The sequence below is a fragment of the Anticarsia gemmatalis genome, chromosome 5 (genome assembly GCF_050436995.1).
Source record: "Anticarsia gemmatalis isolate Benzon Research Colony breed Stoneville strain chromosome 5, ilAntGemm2 primary, whole genome shotgun sequence".
NCBI classification, from domain to species: Eukaryota; Metazoa; Arthropoda; class Insecta; order Lepidoptera; family Erebidae; genus Anticarsia; species Anticarsia gemmatalis.
In genome coordinates, this window is record NC_134749.1 from 5,302,920 (window position 1) to 5,326,933 (window position 24,014).

Sequence of the window (24,014 nt, forward strand, 5' to 3'; positions counted from 1 at the left end):
CTAACAAATGGCATTTGCATGCAGAAGTACTGAGTACAATTCATTGCCGTATAGCTTTACTGTAGACAGGATCATTACAGATTTATTCTTAGCCAAGTAGTAATGATATGAATCTAGAAATAAGTAATCTTTATTCGATTGCCTAGGTATTTATAAAAAAGTTCGTGAGCCAAACTATTTGAATATAATGTTTCTGTAACAAGCGACGTCGTAATTGGACTGAATTTGCATTAAGTTGTAACCGCTTAGGTTTTATTGATCTATAATAATTAACGAGTCACTTTATTATGTAGACAGTTGATACATTTCATTAAAAGGCCGTTGAAACTATGGAAAAACATGCAGGGATAGTGCGTGGCGTTATTTATCTGTTTTGCCCAAGGGAAAATACATTATTTTATATTATTATAATGTGCGTCGTACATTACATTAATGTAATGAGGTACTATGTATTGATACGGTCGACAATGGATTGGTCGGTATCTGCAATTCTATTATCCTGTTTCGGATGTAGGCTTCACTTGTGTATGTACATTGGCCATAAATCATGTGTACGAAGTGTCATGTGATTGGTGTATCACATTGAAATCGCGATCGAAAGCTCCGGGTGCGTGACGCGTTCGGTACAGAATATTTTATTCATGACACCTCATCGTTCATACGTGCAATAACAGTTTCTGTTCAGTACCAATGGGAAGGGAAAGCGGGAAATAAATCCAATTTGTACCGGCATATATCATGGTCAGAGCGCAGCTTACGATTTATTCACAATATCATGCTGTAGGTTGTGTCTGTGTCTGTGTGCACTGGCATGCAGCCCACTTCAATCCAATCTCGACGGCACAACGGCTACGATGAAACACTTTGAAATATACACGCTTATCATTCAGCTCATGTTTGTTATCGTATTAAAATCCTGGTCAGCGTTAATTTGCTGATAGAGTATTAATATTGTGGTACTTATTTGCGGGTACTAGTTGACTTTGTTTATTGGCATAATATGTTTTATTAAATGGATCTATTTTTAACACGTTTTACATATAGTGAAGGTATTTATGTAAGGGAGCTGGGGCAACAAATAAAACTCGTGTTTTTAGAAAATTAAGGTTGTGATAAGAGTTTATTGACAATGTCTTCTAGAGCTTTAACTCCTGGCTTGTTAAACTTCTGGCTGAATGGCTTCTGTTCTAACTCGGTCAACCACGCTTGCAGTTTGGGGTATCTGGAAATAATATTCTTCAATTATTCTCAATCTATTGATCAGATTAACTTGGTTTATACTAATACGGAAATAAAATTCGAACGACTTCCTAATGTTATTTCTAATCAATCCTTAACATGATATTTAATATTTACTTTAATTACAAGTTTGCTAGTTAACTTTTGTAAAAATACAAACAAAAGATACATTGACATAAATTAAAAAGAACAACTCCAAATTGTGTGAATTAACTTTATCCCAAGTTTATTTAGTCCTACACCAGTTGTTGCTAATTATCTCAACAAAAGGAGCAATATTTGTATGAAAATATCCTTTGAACAGAATACTGAAAAATACAGACATCAGATTAGGCCTACCTAACAGGGCAAACAAAGTCACAATTAGTACCAAAGTAGCCTTTTTCCTCTACGCTTTTATGGGTAACAGCTGATACCAGTTTAGCGGCCGAGTTTCAAAATTTTTGTATATATTTTTTCATAAGCTAGTTCATGTATTATTCAATGAGCTTTGAAATAATGGTGGCAATGAATATTTACAGTTATTTGGACAACGTAGTAAAGTGTTTTATGTGTAACAGCTATTATTTATGTTATAAGTTATAGGACAAAGTACTGGATAAAAATATTTGTTAGATATTGTAAATAGACGCATACAAAGTAAACTGTATGCAAGTTTAATAATAATTATATTTTTTAGTTTTTCTATACCATTGATTGCTATGATAACATTGGTGAAAAAGTATACAACTTACTTTTTTGCATCGATGGGTAGTAAAAAAGCCATAGATGTGACGTCACTAATGGCTGACAAATCCGCGATCGTGATTTGTTCCCCGGCAATATATTTCGATTTAGATAGGAATTGTTCCAAAAAACCGTATGCCTCGTCTATGTCATTTAAAAGCTTTTGTGCGATGGTCTTCTGTCCTTCCAAAATGATAGCATACTGGAAAAGAAGTTATAAACAGGTTTCGTCGTAGTACATGATTTTTAAATAAATAGACTAGTAACACGCATTTTTAATAAACCTATGATTTTCATACTAATGTTAGTTAGTCGTGTGTAAGTATTTATGCAATGTCCACATAATTACTTGTTTATAGGCGTATGTGTGTATAAAAACAGTGTTATTGGCCCCGGTTCAAACGAACGGCCGTTGGTTTTTGTTTGTTCTGTACCCTTAACGACTGCGGTATCATGCCGGAGCTTAGGTAATTAAATGTTTTCGAAATCACTTCTAATGTTACGCCTACGAATATTTAGCTTCAGTGCCGTGAATTATAAATGGAAATGAGAATATTTGGGAGTTTATTACCCCTTTATTGTTATTATAAATAACTTTCATAGCCGCCCGAAAGGGCAAGCAGAGGTCTCTCACATTACAATGCGGGTTTTATATCTAAAATGGGCCGCCATTTCTTATAGTTACTGTTTTAGGGGTACAAGGAACGCTTTATTAAACTGTGCAGTCACATTATTACATGTTAGTATCTGTAGTTAGTATTTGCATGTGTTTATGAGAAGTTGAGAAATAAAAATTAAAGTTAAAGCTATCTACATAGCTCGGTAGAAAGCTGTCGAAATGTACTTACGGTCACATTACGCACTCTCGGGAACAAATAACAGGCATCAAAGAATAACTTCTGATTCACTGCTGCCCTTGCATTAATATCCTTGGGATACCAAGAATCGTCCTTACCATATTTATCTGCCAGGTAAATCAAGATCGCATGACTGAAAACGAAATCAAAAATAAAGTAACTTACATTACTATAATAAAAAATGATTATTTCAGTAACTTGTACACAACATTCATTCATATTTTTTAAGGATGTGGTCGATTTGGATTCATTGCTCTTGATACCAGGACACCTATAACGTATCCTTTGAAAGACAACATTTAAATAACTCCATTTGATATCGATGACAATACTGTTACTCTTAAAATACTGGATAGCGTGCTAATTCAAAGTAAAAAAGGAAATAAATTGAACACAGTTATTCACAGTATAGACACACGATGATTTAATGTTCAAATGTCTGTCACAGAGGAAAATAAATCAATCAGTTATGAATTAGCGCGTTTTAAGCATCCTAAATAAATTATGTGCGCATTTAAAATTCAACGAAAAATGATGGGGAACATGAAAAACACCTTACGTGGAATTTTGTTCCCGGTCTCACGGGAATCGTGCAATATTCCGGGGTAAAAAGTTTATATGAAATCCATTTGTCCGGGTGACAGGCCAATAGACATTTTTCACTTTGTTAATAAAGTAATCACGGTGTTTAATAAACTTTAAAAAATAATAACTCAAATTTTTAAATATTGCATTATTATGACAATCGAAACCTACAAGTAAATATTTTGTTAATGATGTAATCCTTGGCTTAATAGTACTCTTAGTTGTTTGGGTTCAAGACAATTTATATTTGTGTACATAATATATTTTAAAATATGTTACAAACCTGTCGTGTATAATAAGGTCACCATCTTCTAGAACGGGAACCGAATGGAGCGGATTTTTCTGAAAAAAATAAGACTATTTTTAAGTCTGTAAGTTGATCTAAAACTGCGTTATTTGTGAAGCTAGCTTTAAAAAAAGTTATGTAAATATAACAAACACACAGGCATTACATAAATCTCTATAAATATAACATAACTTTTATTGTCGAGACTTGTATAATAATATTAGAAAATCAAGAAATAAATAATAACAATCTAAGGTCAGTAATTCTATTCCAATAATCAGAATCATTGTTTCAGTACTCTTATGAACATTTAAAGAACACGAAATTTCGTGCAACTTAACTTTTTTACAGAACTAAAAATTATAAAAACAATTTCACTTAAACACTAGCGTAATTTTTATAATCTGTACTGTCGAGTATCGAGAGTTTGACATTTAAAATGTACTGCTAAAATTGTTTCTACGACGCCCGTTAGAGGCGCTGATCAGATTTTCATAAAAAATCTCTCGATGACAAGTCGGTTCTTGGTAGCCGATAATAGTAGAAAATCGAGCTACACATTATAAGGTTTTAAATGTCGGCACAAATCTTTGTTATATACCTTAAGATACTCAGGTGTCAAGTGATCCTGGTTCATAAGATTAACTTCGACCATCTCGACGGGTACGTTGAATACGTCACAACCCATCATGGCAGCACGCACCGGCGGGCTCAGATCCGTCTTATAAAGTTTTAGAACCATCTAGAATAAATAATTGATATTAATTAGGTGTTATTTATTTAAAGCAAGCAATTATCGAGTGATACAAAAAAAAATATATTAATTTGTTTTTTTACACTTGGCACTACCGTACAGGCATAAAAGTATTTTGAAGTTTTTACAACAGTGTATGCTGTAAATAATGTTTTTTAACATGTAAAATAAAGAACTATACACCTATATAATTTAACTTGTTGGTACAATGCAGAACGGTTTGATTCAAACAATACTTTCAAAAAAGAAGCATCGTTTCTCCTAATTATAAATTTCATAACTGAATGGAATAGACGTAAGATATACTTACATTTAATAACATTAATTCCTAAAACATTACAACTACAAGCTACCCCCGGTTTTTGAGGTACATTTAACGGTATTTTATCTATTCAATAGCGTTGAAACTCATATAAAAAAACACTCCTGAATAGATAAACTACCGCTAAATGTACTTAGAAACTGGAGGTTAGTAGCTTATAGTTTTGATAATTTAAGATTTAGTTCAATTTTATTATTTATTACAAGTAAAATATATTTAAAAGAAGAACATAAACAGACTTACCGTTACGTTTACAAATAGAAATATTGAACGACAAAGCACGACTGTCTCAACACAGCGCAGACACACACACTGACCAACTATTATACAATGTACAAGGTCATATTAGTGATACGAAAATGTACAGTCATCGTCAATATTGCTTCAATGCGACGTTGTTTTATCATCCGTTTACATGTTTTTTACAGATAATTTTAATTAAGAAGGACGTGATTTTACATTTATTTAAGCAAAATATTGAATATCTGTGGGGTGATGTTTGTATTACGATTTCGATTCCCCCTAAAAAAGTGTTTGTAATCCACCATCAGCGTTTTTCCTATAACTCTATTTGTTTCGTAATATCAAACTATAAATAATCATAGTTTTTATCAGTTTGAAAATAAAACTTTATTATGTTAGTGCAGTAAGTACCTATTACCTATCTATTAATAATGAGTGTGAAAACAAATGTCTTTTTAAAATATTTTTGTGAAATAAAAATTACAATCATTATATTAAATGCGTGTATTATTATAAAAAAACTACGTATAATTATTTTGCTTTATGTAAGTATGTAGTTTCCAACGAACACGGACAACTAAGTAACTAATTTACAATGATTTTAACCTACAATTTTGTATCAGATACAATCTAATATTTGTCACTGTTGTTTGTGACTGTACTGCATTACGTCTGATGAACAGACTATAGGTGTGTTCATTCAATTAAATTACCCGTTGTGTTTTGAACCTTGAACGCTGATAGTACATCAAAAGACATCAGTATGCTTATCTTATTTCTGCAAGAAGCGATCATTATCATATTAACAAATATGGTGTAAGGAGGTGTAAGCATCGGAGAAATAAAAACATTTTTTTTCACCGTTTATAGACAATTTTAGACATTCACATGGTTATAATTGTTAACTTATGTATGTGTATATACGTCATGTTGTTTTATTTAACCACATTCAGAATAATAATAAAATACAAATATAAACTTCGCTTCAATAGAAAAGTATATAAATGCAGGGAACGTAAAATGGTCAGAAAATTATGATTGCAAATTTGAAAGTATTAATTCTCGAAGTACTTTCACACCAGGCTCGTTAAACTTCTGGCAGTACGACTGATTCACCAACCCGTTCAACCACTCCAGTAATCTTGGATACCTGGAAGAAATGGTACAGTAGAAAATTATGTCACAATGTTAGTTACCGTACTTCTCCGAAACGGCTTTACCGATTCTCATGAAATTCTGTGAGCATGTGAGTAGATTTAAGAATCGGCGAACATCTATTTTTCATACTCCTAAGTGACACGTTTTTTTATTTATATGGCAAAACAACGTTTGCCCGGTTAGCTAGTATATGATTAGTCTCTCCTAACAAAAAAGAGGTTCATCTATTTTAATGTAGTTGTGAATGATATTGCAGACACAATTTTTATAGGAGATAACAATGTATTAAAAAAGAAAACAACAGTAACTAACCATATTAACGAAGTACTTACAATAAATTAGCCTTGGAAAAATGATTTTGTGAATTACAAAAAAAAAGTTTCATGTAGGAATCTATCCCACAACTGTTGCGCGGATAATAAGAGCGGTAGCAACATCAACTACAAATAATTCAAAATCATTAGTGGTAAACTAAGTACTCACTTTTCTGCGTCTATAGGTAGAGCAATAGCCAGAGATGTAACAACACTAATAGCTGACAGATCCGCAATGGTGATTTGATCTCCGGCAATGTATGTTGTTTGGGTCAAGAATAGTTCCATAAAATTGTACGCCTCGTCAATGTTATCTAATAACTTTTGTGAAATGCACTTTTGTCCTTCTTTTACCACGGAAAACTGCAAAAGAAAGTTTCGTTATATTATATTATATGTCACTACCATTCCGGCTTACCTTTTTAATTAATTTTAATAAGATGTATTTTGAAATATATGAGTATATTCATCTGTTATCCGGTTACCGCACAGGTATAATCGTTTTTTAGAATAAGGTGACCGTGCGAGTTGACCAAAAATATCTGTTCATATATTATTTGTTTTCATGTAAAGTTTAAAGTTTAATAAAAATTATATCAATAGAAATTAAAATACTTTAGCTAAAAGTTATCAGCGTTTGGCAATAGAACTGATTAATAAACTCTACTTTTGATAAATTATAACAGATTTCAACTTCATACAGGACAAGTATAACATAAAAGTCCATATTTACCACAACGCTAAGCAATCTCGGGAAGAGAGTACAAGCATCAAAGAACAACTTTTGATTCACGAGTGTTCTCGCCTTGGTCTCCTTGGGGTACCAAGAGTCGTCCGTGCCGTATGTGTCTGCCAGGTACATTAGGATAGCGTGGCTGCAAGTAAAACTATTATTTAATGGACCAGAAACATTATAAGGAGTTCATTTTCAAAGATTTGCTTTGCAGGTGAGAAAAGAAATTAGTAAAGCATTGAGACATTTTATTGTATGCAAATAGAGCGGTAGGCTATTCAATCCCAATGAAAGTATACTAAAACAAGAACTATATAATAATGTACGCACTACTACGCTTTACTGAGCAGGTAACAATTAATGTTTAGTACATTATATAAAATTAACTAATATTACCGAACAGATTTCTAGTAGTTACAAGATATATATTACAAACCTGTCGTGTATAATAAGATCGCCGTCTTCCAGAACTGGAACAGAATGGAGCGGATTTTTCTGAAATCAAAAAGAAACTAATAAAATAGCTTGATTATGATAGCTTAAAATTTGTCTACATAGAAGGAATTAAGCTCTGTTTTGTTAACAAAGCTACTTCAACAGTGATCCTGCTAAGTTATTTATAATTTTTATTGAAAACAATACATGCTTTAGAGAATCACCCTACTGGTGAGTAGGGCGATTCTCTACAGTCAGTACTGTCGAGTATCGAAACTTTGACATTTAAAATGTATGGTTCCTACGACGCCCGTTAGAGGCGTTGTTCAAATTTTCATACAATTTTTTTCCATTGGTAGCCGGTTGTCGATAGTGGTTAAGAAGAGCTACAGTCAGTACCTTAATATACTCGGGTTTTAAATGCTCTTTCTCCAGTAGATTGACTTCAATCATTTCTACAGGTACTTTGAATATGTCACAAGCCATCATAACTGCACGCACTGGCGGGCTTAGATCCGTCTTATAAAGTTTCACCACCATCTGAAAACAAAAAAAATATGTGAAAGGACATTTTTTTTTAGTTACGCTTGATATACTTGAAAGTAGGAAATACTACAACGTTTCATCATATTAATCGTTAGCCTCAATTTAAAGAGCGCAAATTAAATTGCTTATTTCAAGCATGTCACCAACCGGTTCCAGGATATTAAGAATATTCCAACAGAAATTAAGATGTCATTATTCTACCGTGTCGTTAGTAGTCAACCTAATGCCAAAGTTGATCAAACCCCTCGAAGACCGTTGACGGGGCCTATAATATAGACTGTAATCTTAATGGAATAAAACCTAAACCGACTTTTTACGTATCCTCCAAACATGAGATGCACAAGCCGAAAAAGTATTTATTAAGCGGCCACCAACGTTAGGAAATTCCGCGATGGCGTTGATAAACCCACCGACCGTTTACAATCTGCTAACGAAATAAGTATGAGCTAAGCTATGAGCACCTCATATAGTTACATAAAGTAACACCTAATACAGTACGTAGTTTTAGTTTAGTTTACCAAAAATGTCGGTAGTGGTCTAGAGTTTTGAACTATGCGCCGAATACTAAAAGCTTAAACTATGATGTAAAACCCAATTGACCCAACGTAGGAGTAACATACCTTTGTATTATTTTACATAAAAATAACGAAATTAATATGTAACTAACATGAAATAGAGAAAACATTTTCAATGTTAGGGATACTAGAAAAGAAAATTACTTAGATTTATGTGTATGTTAACATGGACATGTACTACAGTAGTTTTATGTTTTAGGTAGAAAGAACTTTTTATCAGCATAAAGTTATTTAGTCATTATGTATGGTGACATATAATTTTCTACCCTACTGATTACACGATTTCACAAGAAGCCTCCGTTTGTTAGTTCTTAAATTTATGTAATTTTAAAGTTGTTTCAGCTTGTTACCGCTAACAAGCGGTGTATGCCAGTTGCTTATTTAAATTTTAAAAATGTGTAAGAGGTTTTTATTTTGTGAAAAATGCACGTATTTTTGTTAAGAACTTTATTACTATAGATATATTATTAATGTAAAATTAATTTTGGATTGCAGCGTTTTTGTATTATCCCGTAGATATGTTACATAATACATACATACATACCAATATACATACCAAATAATAAATCTTGCAAAATTACCTTGTTGTTTTTAGATACTTACGTCATAATACTGATGGCCTTCTGAAGAATCTAATAAAAAATATCTCTGACATTTAAATCATGTGTTGCAGTTTTATCAGAACAAAGTTAGTCCATTGAAATGTTACAATTTGAGGGCCGAATATTGCATTTCTTAGAGGACGCAATTTTATTTATGGAACATATAGTGGGGGTCAATAGAAGTTTAACTTGAAGTTTGTGGGGTCGCCACTCTTGTCCCCCGGCCGCCATCTTGGAAAAGGGGGTGGAAACACTTTTTTTACTGTATCTTGGAAACTATGCGTCTTACAATAAAATTGTAAAAGGATAATTTGTAGCAAATTATTTTGCCGACAAATATGTTCCAGAACTTTTTGACCTAAATTGTCAATTAAAGAAGTTATAAGCAAAAAAGTGAAAATTTTTTTACAAACATTTTCTTCTTCGCTCTATAACTTTTTTTGACGACAGCCGCGCGGATTGATCTCTGAGGTTAAGCCACGCTTGCCGAGGTGGTTTTGTAGATGGGTGACCAATGTACACATATCAAGTTCTTCCGTGTTTCGGAAGGCATGTTAAATTGTGGGTCCCGTCTGTCATTTTCGAAGATCTTTGACAGTCGTTAAAAGTAGTCAGAAGCTTGAAAGTCTGACAACCAGTCTTATCGAAGGGTGTCGAGTTATAACCCAGGTAACTGGGTTGTGGAGGTCAGATAGGCAGTTGCTCCATGTAAAACACTGGTATTCAGCTGCATCTGGTGAGACTGGAAGCCGACTCCTACATAGTTTGGAAAAAGGCTAAGTTGATTTATATATACACAAAAAAATTACCAAAGACCAATCTTGTAGAGTATTTTCTGAAGATTTTTTTTCCCTCTAGCTTTTTTAAATTTCATTAATTAGAAATTCAGTTACAACGGTTCAAAGTAGACCGGGTTCGGAAAGAATTTTTTTATAAATTAAATTTATGTTTTTTGCTTATAACTTCTTTAATTGTTAATTTAGGGCATAAAGTTGTTAAACATATATGTAGGTAACATAATTTGCTACAAATTATGCTGTTACAATTTTATTGTAAGACGCATGGTTTCCGAGATATAGCGAAAAAAGTGTTTCCACCCCCTTTTCCAAGATGGCGGCCGGGGGACAAGAGTGGCGACCCCACAAACTTCAAGTTAAGCTCCTATTGACCCCCCCTACATGTTCCAAAAATAAAATTGCGTCCTCTAAGAAATGTAAAACTCATGTAACATTTCAATGGACTAAGTCTAATATTGTATATTCGCGGTTGGACTGCAAAGCAGGATGTTTATACAGCCCATTAGCTTGTATATTATTATTGACAAATGTTAGCAAATACTTTGTTTTTCACACACGCTCATCTAATTCTAAATCAAGCAGAGCTTGTGCTATGGTACCCAGACAACTGATAAAGGTTTTTATATATATACTTCCAAATACATACTTATACAAATGAAATTACAACCAAGCTCAGAACAAATACTCATGTTGATCACACAGAGAATATAATTGTCCCTAAATCGAACCCGCCACACGCGCCGGTGAGGTGACCACGCTAACCACTGCGCCAAAGGTGCGGTTAAATTTTCTTTTTTGTTATGTTATTTAATAAAGACAACTCCCGCACTTATAAAGTAGGTTCCTTTGCATTATTTCATTTCAGTAAATGTAATAAACTGTCATGATCGTCAGTATGTATTTTATATTTAGCTGACATCTTTACAATTGAATCGGTTATTTACCAAAAGGAATAAGTCAAGCACACCTAATTTTACAGGAAGTAAAAAAATATGTTTATTGAAAAAAAACTTTTGGTAGGTTTATTATATTTTTAATTATAAAGATAGTTGTAATCTACAGAGCCATGCAATTTTTTTTGCTGTTTGTCTATTTCGGAAATAGATATGCGTATTTAAATTTGATTGACTTATTCCTTTTGGTATCACTTATTCCGTTTGGTAAATAGCCGATTCAATTTAAGCGACTGTTTTTATGTATAAACCAGCGTTTGGTAAAATATCACTTATTTAAAAATGAAAGTGGTTGCATATTAAAAGCAATTAGTGTTACTACATTATGCAATTTGTTATTTACAGATAATCTCTAAGTGCTATCATTATAATAAGCACGCTTTTTTATAGATAAGATAGATTAGCGCCCACAGCGAGTTCAAGTGACATAACACAAAACATACAGATACGTGCACACATACATTATTTCACGCTTGTTATACCGAAAGGTGTAGGTAGAGGTGTATGAAAAATACTCAATACAGTACAACAACTCTCTTAGTCTCATGTAATAAGAATAGATAAATATTAAAAAATATCACTCAAGTCACTTGAACAGTTTTGATAAATACTATACGATATCATATTTTACGTATATTATTATCGAATAAATTAATAAATAAATAAACGCTGACAAATGCTAGTGTATTGTGGAAGTCGAAAATATTCATTACGATGACGTTAGGTTACTATATTATTATTTGCATGCGTCTTAAACGGTAAAGACACTCGCTTCGATCATGATTATATCTATATTAATTATGTTCTATCTACACATAGAAAATTCACCAATTATATCAGTATACTAAATATAAACTTACTGTTTTGTTCAAAACACGCGAGCAGTACAACAACACGCTTGCACAATGTTGCGCAATAACAAACTGATCAATCCCAAGGTCAGGCCGAGATTAAATAAAATGTACAGTTACTGCCAAAATGTTTTATGTCACATGCTTATATTATGCGAAATTAACAGTGCATTATGTCTTGCATTGCACCTACTGTAACTTATTTTATGTGATTGTACATTTTGTGTAGAGCACAATCAATGTTTTAAATTATTTTTTCTGTTTGATTCTTTAAAGACACTTCACGATAACATAAGTAAATGAAAATGACGACAAAATGCAGACAGTATTATTACTCGACTGAATAGTACATCACCTCTGCTTAACCTTTTAAAGAGATATCTGATATATCACATTATATATTCATTCCATACAGCTGTGTTCTTTGTCATGTACATAACTAGCATCTACTCCTGATGCAAGATAAAAAGTAAGAAGTAAAATAAAATATATCCTACTTGTGAATTTAGGCTTTAAACTATCCATAAGCTAGGTTTCACCAAAACCCGTTTTGTAGTTTTTAATGAAAAATATGAAGTACGTATAAGAAGGACTAAAAGAAACAATAGTACCTATTGGTTTGTTTTTCACTTGAAACACTATTAAGAAACTATCTTAATCTCGTATTCTAGTTTGTTTCTAGTAATAGAAAATTGCGCGAAAACTTCGCAGTCGGCCAAAGCGTGGAGTTAAAGAAAGTGTTCAAATCGTACATACCACAAATATTTTTTGCAGACATACTTTCATGCACCCGTTGTAAAATATTTAAAAGCATATCGATACCAGCAGATTAGATTATCATAAGTAATATTAATTTCCTCACATTTCTTGTATTTTTAAAGAAAGCAGTAATATTATGAAATCAAAGCTAACAAGAACTTGTCAAAATGACTTATCAATGTCGTTGAAAAACGCTATCAAAGTAATGAATTTAGTTTTACAAAAGGTTTTATTTAAAGAAATTTAGATAACAAGTTCTAAAATTATCTCAAGTTATAAAAAAAACAAGGAAACAATGCAAAAAAGGTAATTAATTCTCACCTTATTTTTTCTGTCCGCAATGAATAATGCTTTGAAGTAGACAAGATAACCTGCATATTTATGTAGATTGAGTGCGTGCTCCACGGGATAAGGTAAATGAAGATGCGACACTAAGAACACGCAAAATATAGAGGGATCTTGGCAAAATTACTTTGCCCTACATTTGTATATTTACCTACATCGTTAGCCTAGAATACTAAGTACGTTTGTATTTTTCATTCCTTACATTTTATTGAATAACACGATACCTTTTTACTGTATATTATATCCAAATCTTAATTGTGATAATCGGATGCTCATGATTATTCTATCCAAACTATCTATATTGATATTCTAAATATCTAACATTGATGTACCTAGTCACTTTTAATAAGAAATCAAATAGGTCTTAATAATAAACTAACAAAGACGAGTATGGCTTAGTTATATCGTTATATTTAACTACTTGAAATCTGAAATTAGTGACCAGTAAAAAGTATTAAGATTTGATTTCTTGCAAGTTACTACATAGTACCTAATAACGGCTTTTTCATGTTGTTACATTTCGAACCTATTCAAAAGTAATTCGAAAACGAGCGGTACCTATAAAGGCACTTCATTACTATTCGTACACGATTTATACGTAATATATCTCGCGACAAAGTTCCGCTGCGTTTGCATATAGCATTGTATTAGACAGTGTTATAAACTTTGATAGCTTTGCCAGTTCTGTACGCAGTCTCACAATGCTTAAAGTTGGACGTCGGAGACGCAATCTCAGGAACAGGCCGACGTGCCTCGTGTTCCCGTAAATTTCATCTAGCGGCCTCTGAAATTAGCTTTGTTTTGTTGTATGAAGTAAGATTGTATAACGATTGGATTCAACTTTACCTTTGATTCTATTCAGCTATTTATACTTAAAGATATCGCTCCGCTATCAATGGCGACACCCGCCATCAAGTCTTCGTCTTAAATCATTTATCCCTTAGTGTTTCCCTCGAATTTTCAATTTGGTGTTTAAATTGCTTTCACCTTGGATGAAATGAGATTTGAGAGTTAAGGTAGTTAGTTAGTTGTTTGTAGCAACAGAAAATGTAAATATGTAGTTTATCATCAATAAGCTGAAAATAAACATAACAGATCCTTTTCCTAGACGAGATACCTAAACGTACCTGGTTTTATTTTTGAAGTTGTAACGACATTGAAGCCTAAATGTGTCGAAGCTACTTTCACGCGTGGATCATGGCCTATTTGTGTAATTTTGTGCCAAACTGACGACAAGTAAATATAAAGGGAATAACTTCTGTTTACTGCAGAAATAAGAAAAAAACAACTTAACAATCGTAAAATAATTTAAAGCAAAGGTTAACTTATAGTGTCACCAAAAAAAGCGTTAGAATTTACATATTTCAAGTAAATTTTCCAGTTTTTGTAATAAAACGGATACTTAGCTATAATACGAGTATATAGCTATAATTTTCAATACGTCTAAAAATGCGGTTTACCAACCCTGCAAAAAAGTGTTAGCAAAACGATAAAGTCCATTTAAAAAATAAGTTTGATATTTTATTAGAACCAAGATGCTGTGTTAAAGAGGTATCGCTCCTTTTTACGGAGCGTAGCGAAGAAAAAGGTAATATTTACTTTATAACAAGCGCTCGAACTCAAAAGAATCCAAACTTTTCGCAACATGGACTAAAAAGGACTCGACTCAAGTATTTTGTCTGAGTTGAGGACTAAAGAGGTCAAACTCTATGTTGTGTGCTTTCAGAATGTAATGTTATATTTTTTGCTTGCCTTTCTTTTACCTTAATCTAAGTAACTATTATAAAGAGGGAAAATTTGTGAGCTTGTGTAGGCGTAATGGAGTTCGAAATATCTTACATAATTTGCAAGGTAAACAATACAACAATTATAAAGACATTGTTATTTTTTATTTATCTTTGTGCAGATATGAGCGATAGTATTGCATTTTTATTATTGTGTCTAAATAATGCGTGTAAAAATTACTTTTTACTAAACTTCAGATTGAATGAAATTCAAAGCAAAAAGTGGAGCAGCAATTTTTTGTTAAAGTAAGGCACAACCAGCCTATTTACAAAGGGCAGGAATAGTTGCGAAGTTCCCAAGACAAATAGAATACAAAGCAGATTCTCGCGTGTGCGCAGCCTATCAATCATCCGCAATGATGTGTACGATGCCCTTCGTCTATTCAAATAATTTGTTCTAAAAATATTTGTTTGGAGTTCCGTAGAACAAAACCACCTTTCCGTCAGTAAAATATCCTTACGTTTTAACTGAGGCAGATTCACTACTATCAAACAATTCATTAAATTATCTTTGAAGCCTTTTTTAATTAATGACTAATACTAATGACTAATTTCAAAGATAAATAATATGGTATGGCTATCTTCTTAAAAATGATGATGTAATTATGAAAGGTTAGGTTTTACTTAGGTATAAAGACTAGTGATTACGACATTATGATGACTTAAATATACTATACTTTTTAATCAAGACTTTATGGTTTCTTTATTAATTGTCTTAATCTCTTAAGAAAACTAGAAGAATAAAAATATATAATTTGATAGAAGCTGTATCTAAAGGCAACTTACGCATATACCACAAACTCATGGGAAACTGCGGGGCTCATAATAACAAATTATAATATAGATATATAAAAACTTTATATACGGAATTCATATAATAAGAGGCAGTACCTATTACTTATGAGCGCGAATGCTCCAGAGGCCTTGTTTAGTTTCTTTTAGTCTAATTCACTTTGCGGGCCCCAAGGCAAACATTCATCATTTTCTTACTTCCAAGGTACTTATAATTAAGCTTGTAGGGGAAATTAATTGCGTTACATTTTCTTCACTGAGATGAGTTGTGTTATGGTGTGTTTACTATGTTTTTGGAGCTTATACTATAACTAGCTCTAGCTTGTGGCTTAAATTGGTACTGAAGTACAGAAATAAAAGTAGGATTTGAAAACATTTATAAGGGCTATCACACCCGATCTAAGAAAAATAAGTAATTATAAACTTAACTGTACACGGCTTACCGCTTAAAATTAGAATTCTGCTGATCCTTCCCAGTTTTCGGTGGTTGGTAAATTTAAGAAAACTTCTTAATAATATGAGATAAAGCACCTCAATATGACGTTGGGAGAAAGAGTCAAGTAAATCGCCGTCATATTACGTAATGTTATTACTTTAGCTTACAGTAAAAGAATATCGCAGCCGAAACGGCAATCAGCTCGCAAAACGCGTCATAACATGTAAGGTAACGCGACAATCTAACAAGCTATCAAGACTTGTACTCTATTAGGAACAAGGTTCAATCCGGCCCCAAAACCAGTTACTATTGTACGTGTTACGTCTTGCGTTATTGTGTTACGTGACTTCAAAACGTTGGTAACGCTGCTTTCAGCTTTTCACGGGAATCGCTATGACTTATAGATAGAGTTTTTTTTATGCCGATGTTTATGTGTAGAACGTATGTACACTAGGTGTACATAAATAACGCCTTTATAATAAAATCCAAAATCATTGTTCTCTTATAGCGTTTTGTTTTATAATAATAAGCATGGATTATACCCTTCCCTTATCCGAGGAAAAGATCCTTGCCTATCAGAAGAACAATAACAGATTTAAATATTATAAAAATGTGAACCTACCTGTTTATCATTCTTTTGTTTAAACAAAAATAATTCATAAGAATTTATTCTCGAATTTGTCGTTAACTTAACTTAGTTTCCATTTTAATATATTTATTTACATATAGCGGACCTTTAATAACGGATATCGGACTTTTTAAACTAGTTATTCAATTACAGCCGCACTGTTACAATTCTACGAAAAAGTCAGCATGTTTTAAATTCTATGTCGACTATTTCGTTCCAAACGCATTGTTTATTTAGTCAGAGCTCTGTCACGGCAGATTTGACGTTTTCGTCCTCGTTTGTTAAAAGTTGATAGTAGCAAATACATTCGCTATTCCGATATTTGAGGAATGCACGTTATATTTCGGACAATTTGCTCTAATACAAGGTTGTTGCAACGTTGTAAAATGTATTGGACTTTTATTTTACTACTATTTACAATATGCGTTGTTATTTGTCATTAGGATTTATTTTAGAACACTCGTTCGGACAAATGTTATAAATTGTCGTTAAAATATTAGTTTCAACTGCATTACAGTGAAAGGATGTTTAGAATGAAAACAAAATATTTTATATCTTAGTTACAGAGCTATTGTGTCACTGGGTTTTGAAATTATAATGGTACATACATTTAATAAACAAGCAAAAGTATAATTTAAGATTTTCTTTTAATAAAAAACAGAATAAATAGTCGATGTGTTAAAAACCTTTGTTACATCAAAAAGAAAATTTTATCCAACGAAAAAGTTGTCTTCCCTAATGTGCAAACGAAACGGAATGTATATTTTATATCTATGAAAAGAATAACAAAATTGCGAAAGGGTAAAAATGTTGACGCTGAAAAAAATGTAAAGGAAAATTCGAAACTTTCAGAACGACTCCTTGAAAAAACTGCAGGAGAATTTTCCGGACGAGTTGACTTTAAAACTCCGAGACCTTTCCAACTTCACACAATGATTTTGTTTATGAAGTCCTTTTGGATTTCGGACATAAAGCTTCAAAGAATAATGTACATTCAAATAATTTATTAGGTTTGTATTTGGATTCCGAATTTTGTTTACAAACTTAGAATACTTAAGTAGGCTTTAAATAGAGAAACGTAATTTTTATGATGTGTATAAATGCAATATGTGTTTGCTCATTGCTTGATAAGATTAAAAGTTAATAAAATATTTTGTCTAATCAAGACTTGTTATATAGTGAAATATTTTGTAGTCATTCAAACAAGCCGACATTGCTACTACTAACTATTATTCTTCTTTAGTACTGCTCACAAATTGACCCGCGCAGCTTTTGCGTAAAATACTGATAACACCATCACCCATCTATGGAATGACCGCGCTAAAGGTTGCTTAACCCACAGACCGTTTACCGTCCGATAAACGCAACTAACTACTATGACATGGTATTTATAAATGTTAATATAATGAGTTCGGTAAGTAATTTGCCACGAGTAAAGATTTATTCGAAACATTTGACTATCGATCGATGTACATAGACCGTCTCTTATTTGCTTGCTACTAGATTAGATGTACGTAAGCCGTTAGCGTTTCTCAATCATTCTAAGGTCTCTCACCTCGTAGATAAATGAGTATTGCGCTCACGGATCGATCTGTGCCGTTAAGTAATGATGTGCGCGATCTATCTCTGACTGAATTCTGGCTATTACCACGTGTACACTAATTTGACTGATTGAAATCTGATACTATTGCTAACATGACGCAGCTAGATTGCTGCTCTGATCTGTACTTTTAAATATATTACGTGTCTCTGCAGTGAATTGAACTACAAATTCGAACTCGAAGCTCATAAAATATCGTCATAATTATATTAGAAATAAACCTACGCCTTATTTTTAAAAAAAGACTATATTTAGCTACTAAAACATAATACAACCTAAATTTTAGTTACAATCTTAATTACCCAAGTTACTTTAGGTCCTTGGAAAAACGAAATTACTTAACAGAATTAGAAGAGTAATTAACAAAGGTAGTATCCTAGAATTGTCCAGTGTGTTTGTGCTGGTTAGAGCGCGGTAGGGTGGCCTCGCTTGCCTCGCTCCACCAAATGTCCCGTGACGGCCGCGTCCGCATTTCGGTGGCCATTACACCAAGATTAATGACATCATCGTGTCTACTTCTGGCACACAATCGCTGCTATCACCGCTGCTATTGTGATCCACGTCTCTATTACGAGATCAAATTAAACCGAAAGCCTAAACAGTGTGGGGAAATTGTAGTGCCTTCAAGCTACACTTAGCCTTATTACGTTTAAGTGCTTTGGTAGCTTCAGGTGTATGAAAATCTTGATGAGATTAAACGTTTTAGGCTCAGGATCATTTGGTTTAATATTGTTATCTACTGAAGCGTATGAACGATACAAAATAATTATAAATGGTGATGAGTTTTGCTTATAGTGATAGCAATGTCTTCGTGTGGTTCTCAAAGTCAGTGCTATCTTCTCCGTATATTTGATCTTTGCCTACATTCAACGTTTCATCTATCGAACAATGTGTTTTTATTACGTCTGTACATACTAGTATAATCTGCGCAACGAATATGATGTTGTTTGATTTTACTAAGGTTGTAAACCTGCGTACCCAGTACGAGTACATAGTTGCCACGTAGTGTTAGGAAACTACAATAAAACTGCGTGCCTTGGACGATTCAATCAATAAACTTTTTATAACAACGAATGCGTCCAGCAAAACTGCCATTGAATACCTTTACAGTGTAAAATCAATGGAATTGTTCTGACTATGTATATTGATGCCTCAAATTCATTCAGCGGAGGTAACTCACGTGGAAAAAAACATTTGAACCGAACTGCTCGCGCACTCTGCGGAAATAATATCCATTGTGCTAAGCCATAGGCAATATTTTTACAGCCGAATGAAACAATAAAAGACTTTATTGGTTGTTTATACACTCACTGTCGTAGAAAATGCAATCTGCGCGCCCGATTGCACAACATTAATTAAATTTTACACACATACCTGTAGTATTAAACTTTTGAATTATTCCGCTATGTGTTGAATGCCTTCCGTCTACCGAAATTATTTGTTAAACCTATTTCGCAATATTGTTGTTTGATTTGTGCCAATACGAACGCAAATTCGTTTAAATTTCGTTCTAACTTTGGGCGTAGCAGAGTTGGAATAGAACATAATTTGATCGGAAATAAATGGGCCGCGTATTTTGCGAAGTACTATTATTGAACGGTATTAGATTAATGATGTATGTGACAGACTTTCGCCTAGTTTTTGTAAGTGTTCGGAAGATCTCACGAGGACAATGCCCTCTTTCGATTCTAAATCTATTACGATCGTTTGCTGACAATAGAAAAGTTTGCAGATAAACAATAATCTAAAACTATTACGATGTCGTGGAATATTATACTTAAGAAGATTAATGAAACCATTTAATTTAGGAAAGTATGGATAAAAACACTCAATAATTATAACCACTCGTAGTATACTAATTTTATACAACAACGGTAGATATAAATTCACAGCTTCGACATAAACTTAACTCCTTACTTTATTTCTAGATAACGGTTACTACGATTTGGAAGGCGCGCGTCAGAAGTTCTTCGTTCAATTTTGGGGGCGGGTAAAATTTGTGTAATTGGGTTTTTATGGTCTGGGATTGCTCCCTATTCCGTTGAGACCTAATACAGCTATCGGCAAATTGTTGGGGTTCGCTAGTACATGCCTACATGAATATTTCTAAGGTGCCCTTGAGGGACATGACATAATGTGCGGAGAACTTACGTGTACCGTTGTAAACTCTGGTTATAGGATGAGACGTTATACATTGTTAACATATATTATTACATCTAAACTTTGTAGATAGATAACGAAATTCTAGAAACTACCTACTATATACATATATAATTTGTTCGAAACCTACGTAATTTTTTTTAGTACATAATGTCTTATCTTGGGACAACTCAACGTATAATGTAAAATATAATGAACCAGTGATCGCAGAAAAGTAATATAATTTTGATTTATTGTATTTTAAATCATAAAGTTTGCTATAACTAGGTTCTAAAGGGGTGATATCAGAAGCTTTGCGTTCGTATTGTAGCAAATACAATCGTATATACAATCGCACGACTGCTGCAAGTTTCGGGACAAACGTGCGCCTGACAAGTGCACACAACTGCACCAGTATAGCCCGCAGCACGACTCTATCGCAAATTCTCTACATAAAGCTGCTATTTTTTGTGACAAAGTGAAGTAGATCAAATAATTAACCCTCTTATTCACACTATAAACCTATTTTAGTAAACTACTACAATATGTTTTATCTTTTTAATTTCGCTAAGGAGCAGGAGCATTTCGGAAAGAAACAAAATAACTTATAAGCCTTTCATAACTTAACTAACTTATATATATATTTTTTAATGAATATGGCGGTACATTTTTAATTCATTATATTGCTAGTGGTTTGAGTCCTGGCTTTTGGACTTGCCTCTAACTTGACTTTAAAATTCGAGTTTAGTGAACGTTGTTGTTAGGATACTCTCAGACGATTTTTTCATATGTTACATTTCAGGCATCTAAATAAACGAATTATTTAAGATTTTATAAGGTTTAAACTGAACGAATAGAAGGAACTAAGCTACCGTTGTAACTAATTCTTTTTTCTAAAAAACTACGCTAAAACCGAAAGTAAAAAGCAAAATTTTCGCTAAAATAAAGTTACTAGTTAACGTAACTAGCGGCCACGCATCATGATAAGACAAAACTGCATCAAAATGACCGGCGCAGCGCACCACTACGGCGTTTGAAGACGCGTTCATAAATACTAGTGTCCAATAAATCTAAGGAAGTAGAGACATTAAGACGTACGTGAGAACCGGCGGCGGAATTTAAACCGGGAATAAGAAGTTAAAGGGGCATGTTACTTCGTTTAAATTAGTCCGTCCTTTGTGATACATGTTTAGTTGTTCAGAGTTACGGTGGAGTAATAAGCTCTGGAGGTTTTGTTTCAATGTGCGGTGGCTTGTCGTGGAAGTGTTTCTGATGGTCGTCGCTCTAGTGCCAGTTTATGGATGTTGGTTTCGTTCCTTCTTTTATGATTTGTTAGGAGTGAGAGATTTGAAACTGTCAAGAGAATTAATTTATTATACTGCTTGAGAGTAAACTATATTTCTACTGGCGCATAGTGATAAAAGATTGTTTAAAATATTACGTTTTGTGTGTGAAAATCTCACGGCGTTTTTGTAATTTACGGTTTGCTGTAATATTTATTTGAAGTTACTATAAAATAGAATGTATAAAAGGCCCTGTGCGTCTTCGTTACCTGACGGCAGCGGCTTCTGAGTAAATTTAGAAAGAAAGTTCAAACAAAAAATCTCATTGTTTCGCTACAAAATAAAAGGTCAAGAATACAATAATAAGTTGTGGCATGCCGTTGACTGCCTTAAATCTATGAATAGCTTCTAAATCACGATCATAATTAACTTTACTCCCACTCACTGAAGAAAACGATCCTACTTTTATAAACAATGAAACAAAATTTATATTTTACTAAAAATAAATCGGCCATTTTTTGTTGGGGAACTTTTGGATTTTCATTCGCTCAGTGGTATGGAAAACAAAACATTTGTGCAATCTAGCGAAATACCAATGATATTATGGGAATAAACAAAATTTCGTAAGATTTGGAAGTAAGGTCTTAGTAAAGCAACAGTAATGGACTAGGTGCTTAACGTCAACTTTAAATTCAAACTTGTAGCTCACCTGTATTTTACCTTCACGGTAGTCGACAAAAACAATATAATATTAACATTCTCTGTAGCTGAGTGTACGGCATACTTGCTAATAGGTGTAGCGTGCATCGTAATGATACATAATGTTTCTGTACTTACTTTGTGAAGAAGTGAGCTATGTCTCGGGGGAGCAAAAGTTAACACTCATAAATCGTTTTAATGCTCCAACTTTGTGTAAGACAGATGGCCGACAAAAACCCAGCGAAGAACATCTGCATTGAAGTAAATAATTTATGACACGTGAACATTTTGATGCAAACAATGAAAGTCCTGAGAACAATGATTTAGTTGAAGAAACGCATTATAACAATTCAAATGCTATTTTACAGCGACAGCTGACATTGAATGCACAGATGCACACATTGCTAAGAGCAGATTTTTCATGGCTAAATAACTTTATCCAAGGATTACGGAAAATCTGTCTGCTCTAAAACATTTTAGATTTATATGTATTGTAGTAGTAGCTTAATTTGAATAAAACAAGATTGTACTATCATATAGAAAAAAAACGATTTCAATTCTACAGTATCACTATAAAATTTCGAAAAGGAACACATTTTACGCGATTCGTGTAACGATTTATTCCCCGGAGGCATAAATAAAACTGAAATCGGTGCGATCGCTAGATGCATTGATATCGCCGGGGGCTACCAACAAAACGTATACTTGTAACTACAACAAATATTTTCAGGAGGTTATCTTAAAATAACATTGACACTCGCGAAAATTACATGTCGCGAGCCTTATTTCGGGGGTCTTATATTCGATAAAAAAGCTTTGCAGAAGTTATACATTCTTATACGGAATAATTTTCGGCTTTGTTGAAAGGGAAAATGCTTGTGGGTGTTTAGGGACCACCACGCTGGGTACGTCCCGCCGCTCGTGAACCCGCCATGCAAACTTTCCCGGCGTGACCTTTGATATTGCCAACAACTTTGTAATAAGTTGGTGCCGAATCGATTTCCTACTGTCCAAGATTTGTTATGTAACTGCTTGAGAAGCAAATTTAAATTCAAATATTATGCAACGATATTATAAAGGAATTGATGAGGTTCATAATTGTGTTTTAAGGTTTAATTTGTTTTTAATTGAAAGAAGTGATGCAGAAAAGTGGTTGGGTTTGGTGTTTTCTTGCGAAACATCACTACAATAAGTCCAGTATAATTACCCAAAGTATTTGTTTTATATAGCAATGGACAGAATGTATTGTTTGGTTCTTAGTTTTAATTGGTAGTTGACACGTCACTATCGCGGTATAAACAACTTGATTGATTAGTTTTTGAGCATATCAGTCGTTCAGAACTCGTTATGGACAGTATATTTTGTAACACATTGTGGAAGTAAAACCATTCGCAGATGGATACACAAAGTTATTTCAACGTTTAATCTATCACTATTCAATAAAACCTTTACGACAATTAATGATACATAAGGCTGCAATTTAGTTGTTGATTACCTTCTTTCCTTTTTAATGTGTCTGAAAAAAATGAAATTTTCTTTTGCGACCTACTTATCACAAGACTCTCGGTCCTAA

At 33.2% G+C, this 24,014-nt stretch overlaps 1 protein-coding gene across 1 annotated transcript; it reads right to left on the reverse strand.

The window, feature by feature from the left end:
- Positions 1 to 1,100: 1,100 nt before the first annotated feature.
- LOC142973250 (uncharacterized) lies at positions 1,101 to 12,114 on the reverse strand. The gene is made up of 12 exons (XM_076114889.1): positions 11,986 to 12,114; positions 8,052 to 8,192; positions 7,654 to 7,712; positions 7,218 to 7,359; positions 6,654 to 6,847; positions 6,048 to 6,162; positions 5,013 to 5,114; positions 4,295 to 4,435; positions 3,691 to 3,749; positions 2,814 to 2,955; positions 1,974 to 2,167; positions 1,101 to 1,222 (listed from the first exon to the last, which is right to left on the reverse strand). The coding sequence occupies exons 2-12, from the start codon at positions 8,190 to 8,192 to the stop codon at positions 1,102 to 1,104; spliced, it is 1,410 nt and encodes a 469-aa protein (XP_075971004.1). The 5' UTR covers positions 11,986 to 12,114; the 3' UTR covers position 1,101.
- Between the last annotated feature and the right edge of the window lie 11,900 nt (positions 12,115 to 24,014).

Bases quoted from the DNA above. Each gene is read 5' to 3' on its own strand.
- LOC142973250 (XM_076114889.1), bottom strand. From the start codon at position 8,192: ATGGTGGTGAAACTTTATAAGACGGATCTAAGCCCGCCAGTGCGTGCA. The intron at 3,750-4,294 runs GTATATAACAAA...TATTTTTTTCAG, and splicing joins TGACACCTGAGTATCTTAAG to AAAAATCCGCTCCATTCGGT. The intron at 1,223-1,973 runs GTAAGTTGTATA...TATTATTTCCAG, and splicing joins CTACCCATCGATGCAAAAAA to ATACCCCAAACTGCAAGCGT.